The sequence below is a fragment of the Mixophyes fleayi genome, chromosome 8, assembly GCF_038048845.1.
Source record: "Mixophyes fleayi isolate aMixFle1 chromosome 8, aMixFle1.hap1, whole genome shotgun sequence".
In the NCBI taxonomy this organism is placed as follows: Eukaryota; Metazoa; Chordata; class Amphibia; order Anura; family Limnodynastidae; genus Mixophyes; species Mixophyes fleayi.
Genome location: NC_134409.1, coordinates 69381147 through 69407183, shown reverse-complemented (window position 1 = coordinate 69407183; position 26037 = coordinate 69381147). Strand labels below are relative to the sequence as shown.

General features: G+C 39.8%; 1 protein-coding gene across 2 annotated transcripts; it reads right to left on the bottom strand.

Annotated features, from left to right (window-relative positions):
- Window positions 1-1693: 1693 nt before the first annotated feature.
- Window positions 1694-21363, bottom strand: TMCO1 (transmembrane and coiled-coil domains 1). 2 transcript variants are annotated; one of them, XM_075182686.1, is made up of 7 exons: window positions 20862-21357; window positions 20430-20507; window positions 19936-19995; window positions 15254-15300; window positions 14089-14156; window positions 11722-11866; window positions 1694-2377 (listed from the first exon to the last, which is right to left on the bottom strand). In XM_075182686.1, exons 1-7 carry the CDS (start codon window positions 20929-20931, stop codon window positions 2279-2281), a joined length of 567 nt encoding a protein of 188 aa, XP_075038787.1. In that variant the 5' UTR covers window positions 20932-21357; the 3' UTR covers window positions 1694-2278. The 2 variants fall into 2 exon arrangements, with proteins under 2 accessions (XP_075038787.1, XP_075038788.1); XM_075182687.1 differs by lacking the exon at window positions 1694-2377 and adding an exon at window positions 2381-4761 and having other exon boundaries at window positions 20862-21363.
- Window positions 21364-26037: the final 4674 nt, after the last annotated feature.

The window sequence follows — 26037 nt, the reverse complement described above, 5'->3', positions numbered from 1 at the left end:
AGCTGCAGCGCCACCTGCTGGGCAGTTATACACTGACCTATATATTTCTTGAAGGAGAAGTGACAGTTGGGAGTGGTTGATGGTTGCCGGGGGTGACAGTGGGGAGTTTTTAACACCTTAAGTAGCTTGATGAAGGATGTGGCGATGAAGATGAAGGATGAGGTGATGGAGAAAAATGATGAGGTGGTGACATGTGGACAAAACCACGTTAAAAAAGGGCGCTTGCGTCGGGAAGTACGCTCTTCCCCTGCGGAGGCATGACAATAACCTTTTTAACACCTTAAGTAGCTTGATTTGACTAGAATGCATGAGTATCATGCACGGGTTAACACATACATATATACATAATATATATATATTATATATATACACACACACACACACATTTAAATAATAAACTTTCCCTTTAATACATTTTTATATCCCTTAGCGCTGGAGTTTAACCCATTCGGCACAGCAGCATCAGGTATTTACACCAATGCTGCGGCTGTGATCTTGACCAATTGGGAGGTGCTATTAGCTACCTGTATTAATAGTGAATTACAATGATTATTAACCATATGCTTAGAATAATCTAATATTTTTAGCTATGTGCTTATTGTTTTAGCCAAATGAAATTTTCGAAACGAAGTGTGGAACACCTGTTTGCCATATTCTTAATTTTAAGATTATAGATGAGCATTGTTACAGAACTCTACTGGTTAGATTGTTCACTATTCAGTAATGGAACTTGTGCAAGTTAAAAATATTTTAAAATATTCAACTGGAAATGGCTACATGATATTAAATTCTAACATTTTGCATGTATTTACAGATTACTGAATTATTAAACATAAGCACAAAAATAAAAAGATATAACCAACTGATAATCCCAACGTACATCGGAAAGTTCAGCGACTTTGAATGGGTGAACCTCTTTCAGTCATTAACATGCAACCACTATATTATGTGTATGAACATTATGGCTTACCTTTCCCTTTACCCTGGGACACAATTGATACAATTATATCCAATCAAAAAACAGAGCTCAGTTGTGTCAGATCCAAGGGTAAATATAAGCACATCTGCCTGTGTGATATAAAAACCTGTGTGAGAAACAGAGTTGGAAGTTAGAAAGATTACAATATCTATTAAGTAAAAGTTGCAAGAGGGCATGTATATCAATAAAGTGGTTTGAAGGTAGAAACCCCATTCAGCATATTTTGAGTTTTAGGATAATTCTTTCATTAAGCCATCTTAATTATTTTACCTGTAAATTAGACATGCTACTATTGTTTCTGTTCACTAAAAACATTTTAATAGATAAAATTTGTAAAAAAAAATCCATTACAATTTTTTTTCATTTATTACATTGCATTGATGTGCCTGCATTTTGGCAGGCAGGTTAGCTTTCCTGCTGGTTTTACTGTTGAATCTGTTGTCCTTGAGAAAAGCTTGCGTTGCTTCCAGAGATTGCTGCATGTCCACAGCGAGTGTTTCCAGTGTGTTCAATGAATCTAATTTTCCCAGCACTCCATGTTGTCCGCAGTTCATAGTGCTTAATACCATGTCTATGAGGCATAAATATTCTGAACAGATGGAAAAGTGCTAAGGCTAGATGAAGAAATGCTACCACCTCCCTCCCCCCCCCCCCCCAAAAAAAAAACAAAAAAACAAAACAAACAACCAACCAACCCAGGAAATAGAATCAAAACTATGTATTTTACTAAATAAATTACAGTATTTAATTACATTTCACACATTTAAATAAAAATCTTAATTTGCCTCTACATTACTATATTACTTTGTACTCTACTGGCCATCTTGACAGCAGATTGAATATCTTCCAATATTTCATAGGTTTTTTTTGTGGTGAGAGTGTATGAATTAATCAGGATTATAATCTAGCTTCATAACGTACCAAAAAATAATGTATCCTTATTTTAAATTATTAGATATTGGTAATATTAAAAAGCTGCAGCTTTTAAGCTTACATTTTCGTTTCTTTTATTAGGGTATATACATTCCATACTGAACAACCCTAGACAATTATTCTGGATATTTGTTATTCATACAGCAATGATACACAAGCTGAAATTTCCCTTACACATTGCATGTACATTTTGAACATAAATCAAACTTATTTGTATCATGTATATGCTGAATTCTCAGCTTGACAATTTTAAATGACACATATGAAAGTGTAAATTTTAAGTTCAATATTGAGAAATCTGTTCCCTGGTTTGGAAATGGTCAAAACAACGATGAGATTGTGACAGTATAGGTGGTTTCAAGTCGGCTAAGAAAATTTTCCAGCTTGTGGAGGAGGTCCCAGGAATCCCCCGGCCTGTTTGGTGGCAGCTCGAGATGGAGCAAGTCCCAGCAGCTTCTGGATATTCTGCATACAAAAAAAAAATAAAATAAATGTTTAATCTGTATTGGACTTTGACACTGTATAACTGGACTGGTATCTGTGGTTGTATATACAGTTGTGTTCAAATACCAATGGAAGCATTAAATGCACAGTAATATCAGTATATATATTGATATACTGGAAAAATACTTAATTATACACAACTCTTGTAACATTTTATATGCAGAGGTAAAATTTAAATTAGATTGCTACATATGGAAAGACATCAAAAGAATTCCACACCAAGGTATCGACTAACATTTTCTACTTGCAAGCATGGTGCAATATGCAGGTAAAAAAAACAAAAAAAACCCCAAAACAAATGGAGCATTCCATAACAGCAACGATTTCTACATTCAAGGATTGCTGCACTGTGAGAATATACAAATACACACACATTTAATACAAAAACAAGTTGTATTAATGACGTTTAATTTGTGAATGAAACAGACACTTGAAATGCTATTTTTATTTCAAGCACATGTAACAACTTATTAAATATGTTGTCACTTCTTGTGGCATAAACAGTTAAGGAAATTGTTGCCTTTGTTCACTGTTCCTTTAATTCAGGATGTATTGCAGACTACTACATAATCTTCATAACTGAAATGTGTAGGCTGCTTACATCACCTGACAGAAAGAGAAGGCAATTTTTCAGAACGCTAGGTTAAACACAGGCAAGTGAGCGTGGCATTATTATCTTAGTTGCTGAGAAGAGAAGAAGATGCTTTGCGAGTAACCTCTGCTAGAAATATAATATGCATGTATAACTGCTTGATAATGAGATTTGACCACTTCACAAAGTGTGAGTCTGCAAGTAAACGTTTAAATAGCAGACTCAACACAACTAGCCATCAGAGAAGACATATGCAGAGAAATGTGGGTAGTCAGCATAACTTGTTTATCTTGGACTTGGGATAGTTGGCTGGGAAATCTGGGAAGTTACTGTTTGGTATATCCAAATATGTATGCTATTTGTCATTATAACCACTAGGGGGCTGTGTTCTCTTCACCATATTTGGCTGATATCAAACTGAAAAAGAAAATGTACAAACAGTAAACATCCAACGGATCTATCTAGTCTGCACATTTCAGTGTCTTGTTTTTTTTGTAAATGTGTTTATTTTGTTTTCTAGTGTGTGTGTGTGTGTGTGTGTGTGTGTGTGGGGGGGGGGGGGGATGCAGGGATTTATAGATATTAGATGATACAATAGCTTTATGTTTCTCCTCCAAATATTTTAGAATTATTTAACTATACAAGCTTTTAACCATCCCGAGTTGAGAAAGTGATCAATGAACCCTTTATGTACAGAAAAGATTCCTTATGTTACATTTCAGTGTCATTCCCTCCAATTTCAACCTACAGCCACTTGCATTTACCTCAAATAAAATCAATACCAATGTCAATAGATGAAAATATGCAGATGAATTAGGTTCTCTATGCAAAATATTTTATCTCCATACATTTTCTAAGTGGGTGAAGAGGTTTAAATGTAACATTGAACACATCGGCAAAGCTGCTGCATATCAGCACCCAATGTCTCCTCCTGTCCCACACCATTAAATTTTAAACGACTTACATCATGGATGTTGTGATGTTAGAAAAAGGTAAATGTATTTGTACTCAGTCAACTAACTAGTAATCATTTAAGCTATTGTATGCAGCACCATTTAAAACTGACCAGCCATTGAGGCCGAGGAAGAAAACCTAATGGTAGCATCGCAATTACAGCTTTACCAATTAGGACAGAGCTGAATAAATGCCACGATAACTAAAATTGGACATGAAAACCTGAATATGCCCAGCCTGTTCTACCTATAATTCCTAACCCCAAGCACTGGAAGTGCGCTGTATACAATAGCCCACTATGCAGTACATCAGCCAGGAATCATTAGAACCTCCCAGAGGGCTCTATAAAGCTGTACTACTAAAGCAGCCAAAGCTGCACTTCTACACAGAAAGCCCAGTAAATATATCTCAAGGATTTTGATGAATGCAATAAGCATGGCTTTTGCTACTGCAATATCACAGGGTTTTCTATAGCTGGATTCCCAGGTGAAGTGGCGGAGAGGAGAATATGTTTATTTATACTGCACATTCTGTGGGGACACATGCCTAGTACCTTACATGTGAACGGAATACTGGTTGTACAATAAAAGAGCATCTGCCAAGATCTCCTGACTTGAGTACAATATAATATTAGGACGTCTATACGACATCCAACGAGATATAAAGTTGTACTTAGCGTTCCATGCCATCTTTAAAGCAGCATCCAAATGCAGGTAGATTAGCGTCCGTGTGTTAACACACTCTTCTGAGTTCAAGCACGTCACCACTCACATAGGTCCACGGACTGAGTGTCGGGATTCTGGAAATGAGACAGCTGAGTCACCTGACACGTTTCTCTGTGCAATCACGGTTTCATCAGAGGTAAATAAAGCCTTCTTAGGGCTGTTTCTTTTATCGGCATGTCTCTTAACATTCATCCAATCAGAAGATACAAAGCTGCACAGACAGCTAGTTAGACAAAATTCATTAGAGAAAGTTGCTCCAATCATATATTTTCTTTGTTCATACCAAGATGAAGCACTGGGTGAACGGTCCCTTAAACGGTTACATATTACCCTGTCATCTTAATAAGATCCACTTCTCAACACTTAACATGGAGGACAAGCAGATGCTGGAACAGCCCTTTTCCTCTGGAAAATTAGGAGGCAGCCCTCAAGACTACCCCTGCAGGGAAGACCCGGGGTCCGGATGGCCACACAGTCTCATTACAAATCTTTCAAAGAGTGGCTAATTGCTTTACTGCTTCAGGCTTTCATCTCTATCTCCAACCAATCTCACTTTTCCACCCACTACCTGACAATCCACATAACAGTCCTTCCCAAAGAGGGGAAAGACTCCACACAATGGCCCAACTACAGACCCATCTCACTGCTTAATGTGGACATCAAATTGTACGCCAAACTGAGAGCTAACAGATTGAAGCAAATCTTGCCTAAATTGATTGATTCCGACCAGGTGGGATTTGTCCTGGGCCGGGAGGCCAGAGACAACATTACCAAAATATCCCATCTGGTTCATTACACATCTTCCACCAATACTCCCCTTGATCCTTCTGTCCAGATGCCGAAAAGGCAATCAATAGGGTGTATTGGGACTTTATGCTGGGCACACACGGCCACTTGGGACTGTATCCTGTGTGGCTGGAGAGGATCCGGGTTTTATATACAAGGTCCTGACACAGTGGTACCGGTATTCAAGCCTACCTAGGAATCTCTGATGGAGGTGCCTGGCACCCCACTGCACATATAATGGAAATGCACCACACTTCGGCCCTTCTGGAAGGCGGTGTTACTCGTATCTAAGGCAATCACTGGGGCTGTGGTGCCAGATTGCCCAAATCTTTGGCTGCTTAACGCTACTAAAAAGCCAAAATCTAAGTCTAGGAAGTCCATCCTGAAATACCTTATCTGCGCCGCGAAGGCTGCGATATCAGTTCACTGTAGGTCTACAACACTGAGGAATGATTGAGGAATGATTTACTAGAATAGACTTTACTTTTACATGTCCATGGACGACCTGATTCTATCATCTGCGGACAAGTTCCGTGAATATTATGTCTTGTGACATAGCTGGAATTCAAAGAAACCACCCTGTACATTTCTTGGCCAAAAGTTTTGAGAATGACACAAATATTATATTTCACAAAGTCTGCAGCCTCAGTTTTTATGATGTCAATTTGCATATACTCCAGAATGACATTAAGTGTCATCAGATGAACTGCAATTAATTTCAAAGTCCCTCTTTACCATGGCACTGAACTTTATCCCGAAAACAACATTTCCACTGCACTTCAGCCCTGCCACAAAGGACCAGCTGACATCAGGTCAGTGATTCTCTTGTTAACACAGGTGAGAGTGTTGACAAGGACAATGTTGGAGATCACTGTCCTGCTGATTGAGTTAGAATAACAGACTGAAAGCTTTAAAAGGAGTGTGGAGCTTGAAATCATTGTTCTTCCTCTGTTAACCATGATTATCTGCAAGGAAAGATGTGCAGACATTGTTTTCACAAAAAGGGCTTCACAGGCAAGGATATTGTGGCTATTAAGATTGCACTTCAAGGAGAGAGGGTCAATAGTTGTGAAGAAGGCTTCAGGGCACCCAAGAACGTCCAGAAAGCTACAGGACTGTCTTCTAAAGCCGATTCAGCTGCGGGATCAGGGCACCACCAGTGCAGAGCTTGCTCAGGAATGGCAGCAGGCAGGTGTAAGTGCATCTGCATGCACAGTGAGGTGAAGACTTGGAGAATGGCCTGATGTCAAGAAGGCCAGCAAAGACGTCTCTCCAGGAAAAACATCAGTGACAGACTGATGTTCTGCAAAAGGTACAGGGATTGGACTGCTGAGAACTGGGGTAAAGTCATTTTCTCTGACGAATTCCCTTTCAGATTGTTTGGGGCATCTGGAAAAATGCTTGTCTGGAGAAGGAAAGGACAGCGCTACAATCAGTCCTGTGTCATGCCAACAGTAAAGCATCATGAGACCATTCATATGTGGGGTTGCTTCTCAGCCAAAGGAGCGGGCTCACTCACAATTTTCCCTAAGAACACAGCCATGAATAAAGAAAGGTACCAAAACATCCTCCAAGAGCAACTTCACCCAACCATCCAAGAACAGTTTGGTGACGAACAATGCCTTTTCCAGCATGATGGAGCACCTTGCCATAAGGCAAAAGTGATAACCAAGTGGCTCAGGGATCAAAACATCAAAATTTTGGGCCCATGGCCAGGAAACTTCCCAGACCTCAATCCTCAAGTGGCGGTTGGACAAATAAAAACCCACAAATTCTGACAAACTCCAAGCATTGATTAGGCAAGAATGGGTTGGCCATCATTCAGTATGTGGCCCAGAAGTTAATTGACAGCATGCTAGGGCGAATTGCAGAGGTCTTCAAGAAGAAGGGTCAACACTGCAAATATTGACTCTTTGCATAAACTTAACCATAGCAACATCTGGCAAAAAGGTCTAAAAACACTGAAGCAGCAAACTTTGTGAAACCAATACTTGTGTCAGTCTCAACTTTTGGCCAGGACTGCATAGCATAAGTGTTTTACTGTTCACGGTTTGTCTTTTATTTGTCTACCGATGTTCCGCTGAGGCTTTTTGTCTTGTCGTAAAACCATTCTGCCTCAGATGCAGGATAACTACATCGTTAAGGAACAAGTATCACAAAATCCTGTAACATTTTGCTTGTTCTGTCAATTACCTATGCTGTACAACTTTTTAATAAAAATTGATTGTACATGTAACGCCTACTAGTGGCGTTTTAGTAAACCATGCACCCCAGTGAATACAGGAGGGGTCACCTGGGGGGCAAGTTAAGTGTTTTGGAATGTGACTAAAGCTGGATGCTATGGTGACAACCCAGCCCAGTCTGCTAGTGTCAGAAATTGCAGGAAAGAGATAGAGAGATAGAAAACACAGGTGGTGCAATATATCGCTGGGGTCCTGGGAGAGTGGGGAGGATGCTCCTAGGCTCCCCCAGTATTGCCTGGGAGTGTGAGCAAGGTGACTGTAAAAAGGGAAAAGTAATGTGTGCTTGAATAGGGGGAGAGTCCCAGAGCAGAGACCCCTGGAGAGAAGGGGGGCGAATTGCTGCAGCATGCATACACAAATGGCTGCAAGAGCTGCATATGTGTTGGAAATAAGCTACATTGTGATTCCAGCTGAACTGTGAGTAGCTGTGGAACTACTGGTACGTTCTCCTGGACATCAGCAGTGTGGCTGCACATAAAGGGGATGTGGGGTGGGTGCTTACAAATCCCAGAGAAGGGTGGAACCCCATATCACTAAAGAGAACCCCAAGAGAGAGAGGGGGTATTTTGCAATGGAAGAGACCCTGGTAGAGAGGGTTGTTGCAAGAGGAATGGTAGTTGAAGTGTCAGAGCCAGGGGCTGAGTGTACAGAGAGAAGTGTCAGAGCCCAAAGGAGAATCATTACAGCAGAGGTCTGGGCTGCAGTTGAGTTAAACAGCATGTGTCAGAACTATATTGAGAAGCTGTTAACATCCATGTGAATGCCCCTGCTGAGAAGGGGGCATTGCAGTGAAGTATGGAGTACTGGAGTGTAAGAGACATGTGAACTATGTTATATTACATCTAGATAACATTAAGAACTTTGGAGGAGGAGTAACAATTATGATTATTGTGCTGGAGGAAGAGTAGCGTAAATAAAGACTTCAGATTGTCAGAGTTAGTCTGATGCCCAAATTATTCTGACTTTTATTGCACTGCACCACAAAGTGACATCCCCTGTGTCCCACTACTTACAAAGAAACACCTGCATGTGCAGGGACCCCCTGGTCATTTACACCCATGCCCCTCAGCTAGCTTGGATATAGAGAAGGAGGTGCACTGTGTAACCTTTGCACCCCACCCTACACACAGTGACAGGGGGATACATACAAAAAAAAAACCCCAGAGGGGACTGTTTGAGCCCATCATGACTAAAGGTCTCACCTGAAAAAAAATAAGTACTGGTGCCCCCCGTAACAAGAGCACCATACGCTAAATGATTTAAAACTCTGGTGAGCCGGTTATTTAATAGCCGAGCAGCCAATCAGGAGCAGTCTCATCTGTGATTGGCTGATGCAGAGTAGGCTTTTAGAAAATGGAAGGGAGGGAAACATTTTTTATTTGTTTTTTTTACAATTAGTCCTGATAGACATGCACCTGTCGATCACTTTTTTCTCCTAACTAAAAGTCGTTACCTAATACATCGCTCGATTTGTATGCTTTAAATTTGGGGTTTCATATTGGGCAGTTTAGATTCAAGTACTTTGATGTGCAGTTTGGCACTGTTTACAAACCGCACATCAAATTGCACGAAAACATATTGTTTGAGCAAACCACTCTAGTGGAAAAAGTAAAAGAATTCTGGAGTAGATTATGAAATTTAAAAGTAACTCCTAGGAAAAGAGACAGTGGAAAACCATGAAAACTGGTCTGGTCAGAGAAGTAAACCACCTTCAGTAATGAAGGGGTTAACTATTTTGATTCATGTTGTTTCAAAGCAAAAATGTAGACGTTGGTAATCTTTAATTTTCTATACAGAAATTAAATTAGTCTGATATGTAATAATGAAGAAGGGAACTTAAAACGGCATGTATACACAGCCAAAATCTTAAAACAACACAGGATAAGGAGGACATATTAGCAAAACACCACACCTAACTCCACATTCCCACAGTCTGGGCCCCTATGGACAGGAAAGTCACAAGCTCAAACACAGGATCTGCGTGCTTCCCTGAGAAGGTGCTATGACAAAGATGGAGCATCCTTAGCTTCAGGGAAAGGAAGAAATTATATGGAATGACAAATCTAAATTCAGCTGCAGGAAAGTTACAACATGTTTATTTTTTAAGCAAAGTTGTGTAGTCCATAAAATTACAGGTATATATTGTGTCAAAGCTTTTAGAGGGGGATTTACAAGGATAGGAAGCCACACTTTGTTGAGAACAGTGCACTACTAACTTTGATATTGTTAAAATCTGAAACACATAGAAGGATGCATAAGATATAATATATATATATATTCAGTGGCCCAAGCTGAACTTAGGAGTGGCGGTACAGAAAGTGTAAGTGAATGGAATTTGATAGTTTCACAATCAAAAAAGTAGAAGTGACGGAATAGCATACCACTGCATACCAGCCCACTTCGGTCAGTATGCATGTATGTGATTTGATCATTTTAGGTCTGGCCATAATGGGAAGACCTTGGCATGCATTGGTCAGCTTAACATATAATGCAATATGTGGAACTAACATCACAGAAAAGTAGTTTGGAAAGCATTCATTGTGTATTCAGTGAGTACAGAGTATCCATGTTTTTTGCTTATACAATGTAACATAGTAACATAGTAACATAGTTGATGAGGTTGAAAAAAGACACCAGTCCATCAAGTTCAACCTATTTTGGATCTCCTGCGATCCTGCACTTATATTTGAAATTAATCCAGAGTAGGCAACCGCCCATCTGTTTCAATTTTGAAAATCCCCCCAGACTCAATATTGCAATCCAATTTTTACCCTATATCCACTACTATCCTTTATTTTAAATTAACGGTCGTATCCCTGGATACACCTTTCCGCTAAAAAATTGTCTAACCCTTTCTTAAACATATCTATTGAATCTGCCATTACAACCTTCCCTGGCAATGAATTCCATATCTTGACTGCCCTTACTGTAAAGAACCCCTTCCTTTGCTGGTTGTGAAATTTCCTCTCCTCTAACCTTACGGGATGACCACGAGTCCTGTGTATGGTCCTTGGGGTAAAAAGTTCCCATGAAAGCTCTCTGTATTGACCCCTAATGTATTTGTACATAGTAATCATATCTCCCCTTAGGCGCCTCTTTTCTAAAGTAAACATGCCTAAACTGGCTAACCTTTCCTCATAACTTAATGACTCCATACCCTTTATCAATTTTGTCGCCCTTCTCTGAACCCTTTCTAGTTCCAAATTATCTTTTTTATAGAGTGGTGCCCAGAACTGTACTGCATATTCAAGATGAGGTCTTACCAATGATTTATAGTTGAATGTGGCCAACCCCCTCTTGCAACCCAATTTATACATGGAGAGTGCAGAAGATCAATGGCTTGGCCTGTTTCAAGCATCCATTGGGGAGGTACATCAATAGTGCTCGGCCAGTTTCAAGAGAAAAAGAGTGTGATATTCAACTTTTACAGCCCCCAGGAAACTCACTAGATCCAACAAATGATACAACCATGAGAATTATTTTTTTTTATATATATCAATTGAACTCAACCAAACAGTAAAAGAAAAAATAGGTTTTGAGTACAGTTATCCTTTAACATAAAAATGATGTTTTGACACGAGACCTAGGTCATAGATGTGGCAGAGATGTGAACCTCTGGTCTTCAAAGGATAACCTAATGAAGTAGTATAAAGGTCAGAACGATAACGAGCATTCCTTTTAGAGAAACACATCACTAGGGCAGTATTATTAAGTGGGCATAAAATAATACTGATCAAATGGAACCAGTTTCCTGGTGAAATATATGCAGCATTGTATACTGGCTGTACAATATATATGATGGGTATAGAGTATGTTAAGAAGTTAAAAAAAAAGCATGTTTTTAAAAAGTCCTTATATAAAATGCACACAGTATATTAATTTCCTGAGCAGCTACCAGTTTGTCTGGTCTCCAAGAACTATCTTCTCTAGTCCATCCTATGTTCTTATTAGTGTGGCACGGAAACAAAAATACATATGAAGTTATTGACCATAGCTTCCACTTACCTGACGAATGGACATAGTACAAAGTATGTACAGGAATATAAAAGAGCAGTCTGTATAATCCTCCCCCAACAAGTTTCTGTGAGATAGTCCCTGAATGTAGGAGAGGGGAACAAATGGCAATTTTGCTACAACCCGTCCATCAAAACTGAATAAAGACAAAAAAATGAAATGGTCAATGTTTTTGAAAAAAATTAATTTGTAAGGTAATGTATACTATATACACTAAGGAATACAAATGAGGTGAAAAATAAATAAAACATATATATGACAGATTCTCTGCACTCTCAGAATGGGAAGACTTTGGCATGAGTAGGTCAGCTTAACATATATTGTAATATGTGGAACTAACATTCCCAGTCTTTAATATAGAAAAGTAGTTAGCATTAATTATGTGTTTGGAGAGTGCAGAGTATCTATACACACACACACAAAGCTTAAGAATTAGAGCACACACCACCAGGTGTTCTCAATCATAAAATCATCAATGTTTATCTATATAGCTTCAGCATACTCTGTAGCTCTTTTGGACAATATAACGTAATGGGCATTGCCACTGAAGGACACCGTTATAATCATCGCATATGATGTACTAATGAGATCAAGCAATTGTTCTCCGTTATGGGCTATTTTCTGCAAAACGTGAGGTTAATTGTAATGTCACCTGACATGAATGGGGTCACTGGGATTGGTGACAAAATCTCTAATGCCTACAGCTCTAACAAGCTCCAAACTTTTACATCTATAGACGTATTTTATGTAAAATCATCTTGTATTTTCAGTTTAGAAGTCCTTTATCAAGCAGACCAGAAACAGTTCTGTATAATCAAACAGATTGGTTTTTGTTGATTACTTATCTGCGTGGACAAGCAGAGTGAACTTATTTAAGCACATTAGCTTGCTTGGAAAGTAAACTATGAATGGACTTCCTTCCTAAAACCACTTGCTCCTTTAAATAGTAGCACATAACGTGCCAATGACAAGTTTCCCTGCCTTGACAGTAAACCAATTCCTGCACAGTAGTGCTGTGAGATTCACTTAAAGCTGCTCTTCCCAAAACAGTATGTTAGCAGGTGCTTGTGGTCTCAGAGCTCATTAACGCTTGTTTTCCTACTCCGTCAAAACATGCAGAACAATTGGCTTTTCTTAAAAGGCAATAGTAAATGTGGCAGTTTATGCAGGAAGGAAGGGCGGTCGTTGGTGTACACGCGCACCATGAAAAAAATATTCACTACTGCAGTACCTCAATTCACAGTACACACTTCTCAGCACCACCACTTAATATGGAGAAGTAAAAAAATTATATTATAATATATATATATATATATATATATATATATATATATATATATATATATATATATATATACACATACACACACATACACACAGTATATATCACAATGATCAGATATATTCATGCCTTTTTAATCATTTTTAGGGCCAAAACTGTAGCAGCTCTAGTTGTAGGTCAATCTCAGAGTTACACAATCTTCTACCCACAACTCCATTGTAGATATCAGTTAATACTGTAATATTTTCTACAGCACCCCCAACACAATAGCAAATGAGGCATTTCTGGGACCTATAAAAATGAAGTTGTTTTGTAGATCCAACTGCAGCTCTAGGTATGTCTCTGGTCTTTGGGAGGAGGAGCCAACTCAAGGTGCCCCTTGGGTTGGTCCTACTCTTCACCTCATGCCAAGGAAACTATTCAACTCATGTTCAGATACAATACCTTATCTAATTCAGATAACTGTGCTTATCCCCAAATTGTAATCATTTACTTTTCAAACATAATAAAAAGCCTTTACATTCAGTAGGAGACAATTGTCTATGTACTGTCCTCCTCATTTAGCAATAATGTGGTGCTTAAAAAGCCCACCCATTTGCTCAGCCACATCCACATTTCTGTGAAGCCACACCCACCCACCACACCCAAATTCAGTATCCACGAATCCCGTCAGTGCCACCACAATCTGGACTCATGGATAGTTATGGGTTGGGGTCCCTCCTTAGACATCCCAAGTTACCTTTATTAAAAAAAAAAATTCCCATTTTAAAATTCACACCCTTCTGTGGACATACTTAGAGGTAGTAGACCCATAGGCCATTAATCTTTCAGAAAAGTGAAATAAATATAGATGCTTTTTCAGCCATAAGGCAAGACAAAAAAAAAAAGTGATCAAATGTGGGATGAGAAAATAAGTAAATAAATGTTTTCCCTTGAGCTGCAGAGATGATTTTGTTTGGCCTCTCTTTAATACTATATGCCCCCCACATATACTCACAGTATGGCAGCTTTGCAGTTATGCTCATTGTGCAAATGATATGGATCCATAACTTATACTAGGAAGGCTATACACTTACATTGAGTTAAACATCCCCATCAAAGCTGTAAAGCAAAAGCCAATTGCAAACATGGATTTCATGCGGACCTACAGAGAAAAACACAAAAAGGTCTATCTCAACCAATAACATTACAACAAAATGAAGATACAAGTCAGAAAGATAGAAGGGAGATAATTTTAACATGTCATGGAAAGCCAACATCATATAAATCGCCTTACTGTGTCTGCTAGCTAATACGAAGGTAGGCATCAGTTTGCAATTTGGAAGTTTGATTCAGGAATGCCTTCAATGTTCACATTAGATACAAACTAGTCAGTTCAATTTGGTAAAACAGTTTATAATTTGAACTTCCTACACTGTCATAATAAATAGTTTCTCAGGGTCCATGCATTACAAAATATTAAGTGTGGTAGTACAATACAGAGGTAATGCAAACAAGCATAGTATACTACAAGAAACAAAACAAAAAACATAGGTAGTACCAGCTATTGTTTTCAGACTGCTGTTATTTTTGGTTAAATGTGTCTAAAAGGAGGCTGCCTAAAATGTCCACAAAAGGGATTAAAGGAAGTCTACTAAAATATCTTGTGTGCATATAAATGTTAACGTTGATATACATGTGTTTCAAGCTAGTTACATGCAAGATAAGCAGCATTATAAGGCAACTGGCACAATGTTGCTGAATGTGGCCCATACAGCGACCATGCAGCTGATCTAATCAAAATCAACTTGATAATTATTGGTCAGGTTGGTAAATGTGGTTGGGAGATAAAAACTATAAAGTGCAGCCATCTTTCGTCAAACTCACAGGCCCAATGAAGCCAGAAAAGACCCGCTCTGTACATAAGCCAAATAGCAGGTTGTTGTCCATGTAAGAGGCCAAATTGGACAACAATATCATTTTTGGGGCAATTTGCAGAATCTGCCGAAGTGTCACATCTTCAGGGCTAGTGTTCGTTTAAATAAAAAACAGTAAACGCTATTATAATGTAACAGATCTATTACTAGAGAAGTGCAATGCATTATAGTAATAAGAATTTTTATTTTAAACAATTGAATCCAAATGTGTACATATAGGAAATCCAGAGTACCATACTAAATAAAGAAGTGTAAGATCACAGCAAACTCCCACTTAAATATATATCCCACTTTTAGAATCCTATTGGTATGGCAATGTACTTACCATGGAAAGATCGCGATTGTTGTTCTTTAGTTTCTCCTCCTGTCGTTCTGTAACATACAAGTCATGCTCGATTTAACAAAGATGTATAAGTACAAAAAAAGAATAAACATCCTTTAGACACTATTACATAACTTTTATTCTGTGGTTACTGAACAAGGTAGTTATAGCAGTAACTATCTTATCAATGTCAATCAACTTTATCTCGCGTAAAAACATTTTATTTAAAACACTATTCATTACTTTGAATCTTACTTTATTTTTGTCAAACCTATTGAGTCTTACACATAAATCGTACGACAGAGTCTAGAGCTAAAGTGGAAAGTGTAACTGCTCCTTTCTGGAACTAGCTATGACCTCATGGTACCCTACATAAGAGTTCTTAATTGAGATAAAATATTTATGTGGGAAGGAGAGTGCTGTAACCAGGTTTACTAGCACCATCATAGGAACTAGGCAAAGTTGCAAAAGATCCAACCCTTATTAACCCTGGGCAAATAGAAGAGAAAGTAAACAAAACAAAAAAAACAACATAACGTAGAGTGCATTAAAACCTACAGCAAGTGAACTCTCAATGCTCGATCTGCTGAAGTGCCCAAGAGTAAGTATAAGATTAAGGGCTAGATTTACTAAGCTGCGGGTTTGAAAAAGTGGGGATGTTGCCTATAGCAACCAATCAGATTCTAGCTTTCATTTATTTAGTACCTTCTACAAAATGACAGCTAGATCTGATGGGTTGCTATAGGCAACATCCCCACTTTTTCAAACCCGCAGCTTAGTAAATCTAGCCCTAAATCTCAACACACCAATCTGATACTAGTCTATCAGGGTTGCATGATCATAATTACATTAACCATGTGGAGCTAGCGAACATATATAGTCTTATAGATCCTAGAATATCTTTACCTCTTTTCTTGACACAATAAATGTAGAAATTTATTTTACAATTCAGACCCTGGACTAGTTGAGGAAGATAACATGTTTTGTCACAATGATTAAAGGCTTTCAGGGTTTTCTCTCATACTGTTCTCTCATACTGTTCACACAGAAAGTGAGAAAAATCTCAAATCAGAAGCAAGTATAACCTACTGTACTGGTAGCAGGCATTACATCAGAATCAGGTTGTTTGAAATTTTGAAATGCAGTGTTCAGATTATAGAACCCAAAACATGGATAAGATTATTTTTTAACATGCTTTCAGGCACTTGTTTGACAGCGATTTTGACTGGGAAATGGTGTATGAGCATGAAAACATTTTCTACATAGATTTCTCAGGACAAAATAAAATGACAGCTATATCCCCTCCTCCTGGAGGCCGTTCTTTACACTAACCTAGGTAATGTAATTACCTGAGTTTTTACACCTGCATATTAAACCAATTTTTACAGTTTGTAGATAAGTCTATTTCAGATATTTTATTTTCCAATTCTGTAGTCAATTCAAGCAAATCAAATAGTTTTTGGGAATCCATGTGCACAAACCCTCCTAGTGGAAGTACCTGACCAATACACTACAGATGGAGTAAATCTGTGCTCAGTGAATGCACACCATTCAATCATTACCAGATATAAACAGCTATTCATTTAACTGGAGAAGCCCTTTAATATTTCTGACAGTTGCAGAAAGCTGAAAGTGGAAAGTGCTTAGAGTATGCATTTATCTATCCTCAATGAGTGAGCATTAAAATAGTTACATATGGTCATTCATAAAGAGGGTAAAGATGTTCATGACTGCGCTAGTTATCGCCCTATCTCCCTGCTTAATACAGATGTCAAATTATATACAAAAATTTTGGCTAATAGACTAAATTCAGCCCTTCCCTCCCTTATACACTATGATCAGGTTGGCTTTATACCGGGTCGTCAGGCCAGAGACAATACCAGGAGAGTCGTTGATCGGATTCATATCATTAATACCAGGAAGGCCTCGGCCATTGTTCTCTCCCTTGACGCCGAGAAGGCTTTTGACAGGATCTCCTGGAGCTTTATGTCCCGAGCCTTGTCGGCGTTTGGGATTTCGGGTAACCTCCTCACGGGTATTCAAGCCTTATACTCTAGACCTTCTGCAAGAGTCAAGATCAACGGTTCTCCCTCTGACCCTATCGTCATATCCAACGGTACACGCCAGGGGTGCCCTCTGTCTCCTCTCATCTTTGCCCTTGTTATAGAGCCTCTTGCGTCCTCTATCCGGGCCTGCCCGAACATACAGGATGTGCGGACGGGGAATCTGGAGAGTAAGCTCTCTCTCTTTGTGGACGATGTCCTTCTGACTCTCCTGCAACCTGAGAAATCTCTCCCTGGACTTTTTAGCATATTACACCATTATGGGCACCTCTCAGGTTACAAGATCAATATTACGAAATCGGAAGCTCTCCTCCTTAATATTCCCTCCCCAGAAGGACTGGTACTCACCTCCCACTTTAACTTTCGGTGGCAGAGAAAGAAAATGAAATACTTAGGTATCTTTATTACAGACTCTTATGACTCCCTCTATCGGGAGAACTACCTGGGCCTCTTTGCTAAGGTTAGGTCTGAATTGTTCTCCTGGCGCTCACTGATCATTTCGTGGCTGGGCAGGGTCATCTCTGTCAAGATGAACCTCCTTCCTAAGCTCCTCTATTATTTCCAGACCCTTCCTGTCCGAGTCCCCCTTTCGGATCTGACATCTATCCAAAAATGTCTCTCTAGGTTTATCTGGAACGGCCGGTCTCCCAGGATTAAGCTGGCTCTCTTAAAGAGACCCACCAGAGGTGGTGGTAGGGGTTTCCTGGATTTAAAAATGTACTATTGGGCGGCTCGTCTGAGCCAGATCGTAGCCTCCTTTGCCCCCCGCGGCACTGTCGTGGGTTGACATCGAATCCGCTTATCTTAATTTTCCAATTTTGTCCTGTATATGGGGTCTCAAGACAAACTAGATCGCCCCTCACCTCCCAATGCCCTACCCTATTATTCTCAGCTGCAATATGGGAGACCTGCCGACCCCATCTAAAGATACCGGTGTCCTCTCCATCCTAAATTCTATGAGTATTTCCAGTTACGACACTTTGTGGGCTCTCTCCTCGGGGGGGAGCTCCTCTTCCCCCTCCTAGGTCTCCCTTTGAATCTCTATGTCTCTCCTCACCTTTGGGTAGGGGCATGATCTCCTCTATCTACAGCTTAATTCTCAATGCACTTTTACCTCCGGGTGGTAGGCATGAGAGGGAGTGGGAGAGGGATTTAGCCCCCCCCCCAGAGGAGGATTATTGGGAAATCATAAGGGATCAAGTCGCCACTAGCTCTATTTCCACTTTGGTGAAGGAGAACGCATATAAAGTATACTATAGGTGGTACTACACACCTAACAAACTCACTAAAATGTTCCCCTCTAGTTCTCCATTATGTTGGCGGGGTTGTGGCCAGATGGGTACCTTTTTCATATTTGGTGGTTCTGCCCTAAAATATCCTCCTTTTTGGATCGAGTTAGGGCCCTCCTCTCCTTCTTCCATGTCCTGTCCGGAAAGATCCATGGTCTTTTCTTCTCTGTTACACTGTGATTGATGATAAACAGTCTGCGAAATTGGCCTCCAATGTCCTGGCTGCTGCGCGATGCCTAGTAGCTAAGTCTTGAAAACAAGTTGAACCCCCCACTATGGCGGCCCTGCGATTCTATATCTGGTTTATTGCCCGGATGGAACAGATTACATACCACCTGCATGATAAAGATGATAAATTTCACCAGGTTTGGGCTCCTTGGCTTTATTTATAACCCCATACCTCTTGTACCAACTCCTCCCTCCTATGTTCATAGGTGGCCTGACTCATGACTCTCGATGCTGTTTCCCTTTCCAGAGAACCTAAGTAATAATCTCCTCTGAAGCTTTTATTGCCCCTCTTATTTATTTGTTTCTCTTCTTAAAAAGGGAAAAATAAGAGTAAGGAATTGTATGGATAACGGGAAGAGTGTTCTCTTTTTCTCTCGGTGGCGACAGAGTGTCCTCGCTCCCCCTTCCCCCCGCAACATTATATTGTTATAAAATGTTATAGTTTCTTCAGTTTCTGGGTAACAATTGTATACTTACCTGTCTGTTTATTGACAAACTCTGGCTATTTTGTATATTTGCTACTCAAATATTTTCAGCTTCATTGATATATGCCCATGACATGTACTGTTCTTTGTTTTTGTTTCTTGCCCTGCAAATGTACTAATTGTTGATTCTTATTTTATTTTTCAAAATAAATAGTTAAAAAAAATAAAAATAGTTACATATGATTGTTTTTCTATTATCTGGCTGAAGGGAGGATATAATTATCACATTTACATCCACATACAATGTGCACAATGGAAAAAATAATACTACTAAAAAAAACTGTCAGTTCTCTTATTTTCAAAATCTTAGATAACTGCCTATGACTGTTAAAGGTAAAAAGACAATCACAGACATAGAAAGGTCAAGTATTTTCACCTGAAAAACAAGCCTAACAAGTTAGTAATTAAGACAATTCTATATTTCTCACATACTATATTCAATCAGCAAAAACAGAAGTAGGTCAGCTTTAATTTAATACTTAAAAGATTCATTGAGATGAACAATCTGACGAAGGGTAAGGGCCTAATGTTTCTGCAAACAAAACGTATAATTTGACTCCGTTTTAAAGATAAATTTGACGCACTCCACAAGGCTTTTTATCGCAGTAACCAAACATTACCTATTTTCTTCTTTTGTGTGCGCCCAGCAGATTCAGTTATAGCTTCTTTTTTCTTTTCCACTACAAAAAAGGGAGAGTGAAAAAATGAAAGTGAATAACTTTCTCATCATGATCATTTATCTATATAGCACCACTAATTCCGCAGCGCTGTACAAGAGAACTCACACACATCAGTCCCTGCCCCAATACAGCTTACAGGTTAAACTCCCTAACACAAACACAGACTGGGGTCAATTTGATAGCAGCCAATTAACCTACTAATATGTTTCCAAACTTCTAGCATCATTTTCTAAAATATACTACCCCAGGTGCAGATGCTTTCAGTAAAAACAAATGTTTAGCTTATCCATTTAGAAAGACAAAGTAGAAAAAAAAAAAAAAAAAAGGAACCTGTGAAACAAAATTAGAAGTACAATCACCTGGTTTATGGTACATATGTGTATACAATAAAACTGAATCAGCAAAAATTGTGACAATGTGAGATCTTTACTTACGTTTTTTACTTTGCTTTTCGACTTCAGCTTTTAACCTCTTGTACTTATCTGTTCTGTAAACCAAAACCCATGTAATACCTAGAAGAAAATAAATAAATAAATAATACAAAAAAAAAGTCTAATTACAAACAATATGTCAATAAGACGCTGGCAACCCACAATCTTGAAATAATCAGATACTTTTCAACAGGGGCAGGCACCCCCGGGCCAGCATAAACCTGTAATAGATGCAGAGATCCTTTATTTGGGCCATTTCAGACAATTAGATCCAGCTGAATAAGACTGAGACTCACAAGACTGTAAATGTATTCCCAATAAAATGAAATACTGACACCTTATACAGCTAGAGCCGAGTAGATGCTGGAATTGCAACCACCGTAACTGATTAGCTGTTCATTCATTCGTTAGTTAACCCTATTCGCCACAACTCACCCTCCGCCAGCAATGCGGTGCACACGGATATAAAAACGATCAGTACTGTGTCTGCAAACATAGTGCTCATGTTGCCGTACCAGACCACCTCACACGGCCGTGTATCGCCGAAGCAGACAAGGCCCTAAACTCAGCGGAAGCGAATCAGCTCTCCAGTCATGACGTTGCCCTATCCAGCTGTAAGAGACAGGAAATACGAGGGAAGCTGGGAAGTTGGAGTACTTAGCAAAACTTGTGCTGAAAGTAAAACCATTTTTATTATTTGTCTGTGAAAACATGTTTTGCGTGTACGACTAAATGTATAATTTATTTATATATGCAGAAAACACAAGGAAAAAAAGAATGTAATATTGTAAAGTTTGTCCCAACCCATGGCATCCAATCAGACACTTAGCTTTTTTTTTTTTTTTTTTAGATAAACTTTACTATAGAAACTAACTGCTCATTGGTTGCTTTGGTTCACTAAAATGATACTCAGAAATGCAGTGTTGGTAAATGATCTCTATTTACTATGATGCGGATAATACAGATTTATTTTTCTCACCGCTTATCACAGCTATAGAAAATCTATGCTTGCAGTCATTTTTCTTAGGAGATATTGCCAGAGGAGCTGAGAAATACTGACTATCCCTTGTCCATCTGAACAAAAATCACCCTTTGCTGGTTCACACGTTTTTTCGGTTAACTTCCTCTGCTATCACCATCCTGAGAGGTTGATAAGAGGATTGTGCTGCAGTCCTTCTTAAATAGGCATTTCCCATGTTTTGCATGGGGGAGATTTCGTCTTGCTATTGCCAACCGTAGCGGGGCTACAGCCGGCAATAGCAAGATGGTAGCCCGTGATTAGTCATGATGTTCAACACTTTAAAGTTGTACTATCACCCACCAAAGTGTCTAACTGAAACCAAGAAGACTTTCACAGTTTTTCTGTAATAATGCTGTATTTAATCAATATATTTTTAGCACTTTTAAATTACATACTTACAGGTCTGGCTTCCCTTCAGTAGTCCCATGTTCCGAGGACTGCCGCCATGTGCAGACCTATTTTTTATAATCTTCCCTGTTCAGCCATTGGCTGATTACTTGTCACTCCACCTCATCCTCCAGACTATTTAAGGCATGTGTTCTGGCAATATGGTACCAGATCTTCATGTTCTATTTACCTGCTAAGATTGTGCAGTCCTTGTGCAGTCCTTGTGCAGTCCTTGTGCAGTCCTTGTGCAGTCCTTGTGCAGTCCTTTTCAACAGATTCAGGTATCCAGTGCCATATGCTTCTTAGCTAATCCTGTATCTGTTCCTATGCAGCAGATCCTGATATCCAGTGCTATATGCTTCCCGGCTAATCTTGTATCCATTCCTATATAGCAGATCCTGGTATCCAGTGCTATATGCTTCCTGGCTAATCCTGTATCCGTTCCTATATAGCAGATCCTGGTATCCAGCGCTATATGCTTTTCAGATAATCCTGGTGTCCTCTATCTGGTGCTATTCAGCAGATCCTTGTACTCAGTGCTATATGTTTCTCAGCTAATCCTTTATCGGTTCCTGTTTTATTCTTTCCGTGTAGGCTAACAACATCTTCAGCTGTCATTCTTGCCTGGCACCCATCTGGAGAACAACGACCTGCAGGGTGTAAGCAAAATCTTCTTGCAGGGGTTCCTGGTGAAAACCTTTGCCTTGTTACAGACTGTGCCTCCGTGGTGGGTGGAGCTAAACCAGGCGGATTGCAAAGATTCCAAACGTTCCTGTGAATTTTGTGATAGCAAGTATGTTAGGACAATGGTGGAACTACCATTGGTGTGGCAGGTGCAGTGCAACGGGGCCCATGGAGATAATGGGGCCCGCTGCATGGCAGAGGGTTGGGGGCCCCGGGTTCCTCCTCCCCACACCAGGGTCCACAGCTCACTAGTTCTCCTCTATGTTAGGAAGTACGTAGTACAAGTAGATGGATCAAGTTAATGGTGCCTTTAGAGTACACTTTACTTTTTATTTCCTTTGCTTATTTATTAAGAATTAAAGATTCACCATGATATTTCATGAAGAAAAATATTTAATGTCTAGAATGGTTTCAGCATGATTTGTAATAAACATGTTTATGTCTTTTAAAAGAATGCTACAATTAAGTATTAAGCACTGAAAGTATTTATTTAATATTTTCTGACTTTTTTTTATATGATTTGTGGACAATCCCAATATTCCAGCAACTTCCGTGCCAAGTACCAGATGAGAGAAGGTTGGAACAGTCATGGAAAGAGATGCTCAAAGAGTAGATAAGAGTTTAGTTAGCATCTTAGGTAAGAAAAGAGTGTATTCTGGCAATAATTCTAAAGAGGAAGCGGCAGGACTTAGAGAGAGGCTGAATGTGAGGCGTAAAGCATAAAGGCTTAGGAGACTGCAGAAATTGTGGTGAGGGAGATTTGAATGAAAGTAGTAACTCTGTGTTGAGGAAGCTCTGTTTTGGACATTTTGAGCTTTAGGTAGCATTCGGGCATCCATGTGGAGATAGCAGAGAAACAGTTGGTGACACAAGATAGTACAGAACAGGGGAGATGAGGTAGATTTGGGTGCCATAAGTGTAAAGGTGATACTGGAGGCTGAATGAGCGAATAAGTTTACCAAGAAAAGATGTGTACAGTGAAAAAAGGCATAAGAATGGAGCCTAGTGGGACGCCAGCAGATAGTGGGAGTGTAGGGGAGGTTGTGTCAGAGGTAGATACACTAAAAGAGTGTTTAGTGAACCTTAAACTCTCCTATAAGTAGATTATTGATCACTTGTGAGTGCAGAGTCAGTGGAATGTTGGAGATGGAAGCCAGATTGCAGATAGTCAGGCATGGAGTATATGGATACTTTGATATCTCCACTGACATCAGAACTATGGTATTTATTTTGAGGTCAACATATCAGCTATACAGCTTGAGACCGCAGATTTTAACTGCCTAAAATAACTGACAAACATAACTATAGCACCCAAACCATTTTGAACAGTAGCCTAAAGGAACATTGACTGTTTGCTAGTCTAGCTCTTGTCCCTAATCCTTATAAAAACCATCCTCTATTGTAACATAACTATCCTAATTAAACATTAATGTCCTATGCTATCTACTGACTAACTTATCTATCTATACTATACATGATTAGTTTATCTACACAGCTCTCTCAAGGTATTCCTTCACACTTGCTAGACCTTGATCTTCCTTTCTTGACAAACCATCTGCATTTCCATGCTCAGAACATTTTCGATGTAAAGTAATAAAATTATATAGTTGCAACGCTAAACTCCACTTCACCAACCTCCCAATTTATCCTGCGGTCTGCTGTAACCAGTGTAAAGGATCATGGTCGGTTGCAATGCAGAACTCCCGACCGTAAAAATATGGCTGCAATTTCTTAACAGCCCAAACTATGGCCAGTCACTCCTTCTCAATTGTGGCATAAGCTCCCGGACTAATAGATTGCGGGATTGGTATTCCACAGGGTGTTCCCAACCATCATCCCCTACCTGACTCAGCACAAGTCCCAGTCCATGACCTGAGGCATCAGTATCCACGATGAACTGTCTCTGGAAGTCGGGCTGCTAGCACTAAGAGACTGGAAAGTTCGTCATTAAGTTGCTTAAATGCCCTCATAGTCATCAGTCCAGTCCAGTTGTCTACTGTACTTTTAGGATGTTAAAGCAGTCAAGGGTTTAGCAAGGGTGCTGTAGTGAGGGATGATTTTTTTTGGTCAGAAAAGCCTGCACCTGCTTTTGATTGGTGGGGTTAAGCTATTTCACTATAGTCTCAATTTTCAATTTTTGCTGGTTCTGGCCGAATCTGCCCTCCTCCAACTGATGCTGAATACAGCACCTCTGTCATACCTTGTCTGGTCTGATAATCTGCCCAGCCTTTGCAATCCTACAAAGAATTTCAGTTGCATGTATTAGACATTCCTCCCATGTCTCACACTGAAAATTGCTATGTCCTTCAGGTAGGTCTGGGCGAAGTACTGACATCCCCGCAGCAAATTATCTATTGCTCTTTGGAATGTGGCTGGGACTTTCTTAAATTCTAAAGGGCATAGCAGTAAATTCATACAGCCCAAACAGAGCGGTGAATGCAGATGCTTCTGTGCCTCCTTGGTAAGAGGTATCTGACAGTATGCCTTACTAAGGCTTAAGGTGGACACCTAACAAACCATTCCTAGCTGGTCCAGTAACTCCTCTATATGAAGCATAGAATAATCTTTGGTCACCGTAACTTCAATCAACTTCCTATAGTCTACAAAGAAGCGTGTGCTATAGTCTTCTTAGTACTAACACGACCCCAGCTGCCCATGAGCACAATGACTCATTTCCAGCATGTCATTGACCTCCTTATTGGTCACGACGAACACTTCAGGACTCGCCCTATACGAGGACAGGTTAATTTGCCGGGTCTCTTCAGTGTTAACATGATCAGAGACCACATTTGTACCTCCAAGTCTGGTGGTAAAGTGGAGTTTTTGGATTTCCAACACCCTCTGTATATTATGTTGTTGCGTGGCAGAAAACAGGTCCAAAAGGAATTGCCTCTACACCTACTTTCTGTTTGGTTGTGGCTTGTCTGTTTGGGATAGGGTCAGTCCCTTGGTTGTCAATAGGTGCAGAAGCCATCTGCTGCTCACCTATCCCCTGAGTTACATAGGCTTTCAGTCTATTTGTTGTGTGCTCCTCCCAGAGTTATCCAAACCAACCACGGAGTTCACTTTCCCTCATTGCTCAATATTTTTGTATGGCCTGCCCAGTAAGATTGGAGCTTGTGCTTGCGTGCAGGGACTAGTAACATCACCCTTTGACCAACGGACAGCTCCTGTATGTGTGTCTATCATAATACTGGCTTTGAATTCCCTGAGTTTCCTTCATGTTACCACAGGTCAACTGCATCAATCGTTGTTGTCTTTCCTGTAGCTACTCAACATTCTCCCAGACAGGAACTTCCGGTTCCTGAAAGATCTGTGCCCAGCTCTCCTGGACTAAGTCTAGCAGTCCCCTGATTCTATGTCCTGTGGAAAAGGGGCACATTTGCCACACCTCTCCTATAGGAAAACGGGTAAAAACCCAACTAGCCTGCAGAAGCAGGCTGCAGACAGGGTTAAATTCCCTCTGGGTACTTCTAGCACACACGCACACTCAGGTGTACCACATGGGTGTAGTAATTA

Bases quoted from the DNA above. Each gene is read 5' to 3' on its own strand.
- TMCO1 (XM_075182686.1), bottom strand. From the start codon at position 20,931: ATGAGCACTATGTTTGCAGACACAGTACTGATCGTTTTTATATCCGTG. The intron at 20,508-20,861 runs GTGAGTTGTGGC...ATTTTCTTCTAG, and splicing joins CACCGCATTGCTGGCGGAGG to GTATTACATGGGTTTTGGTT. The intron at 15,301-19,935 runs GTAATGTTTGGT...TGTATGTTACAG, and splicing joins CACACAAAAGAAGAAAATAG to AACGACAGGAGGAGAAACTA.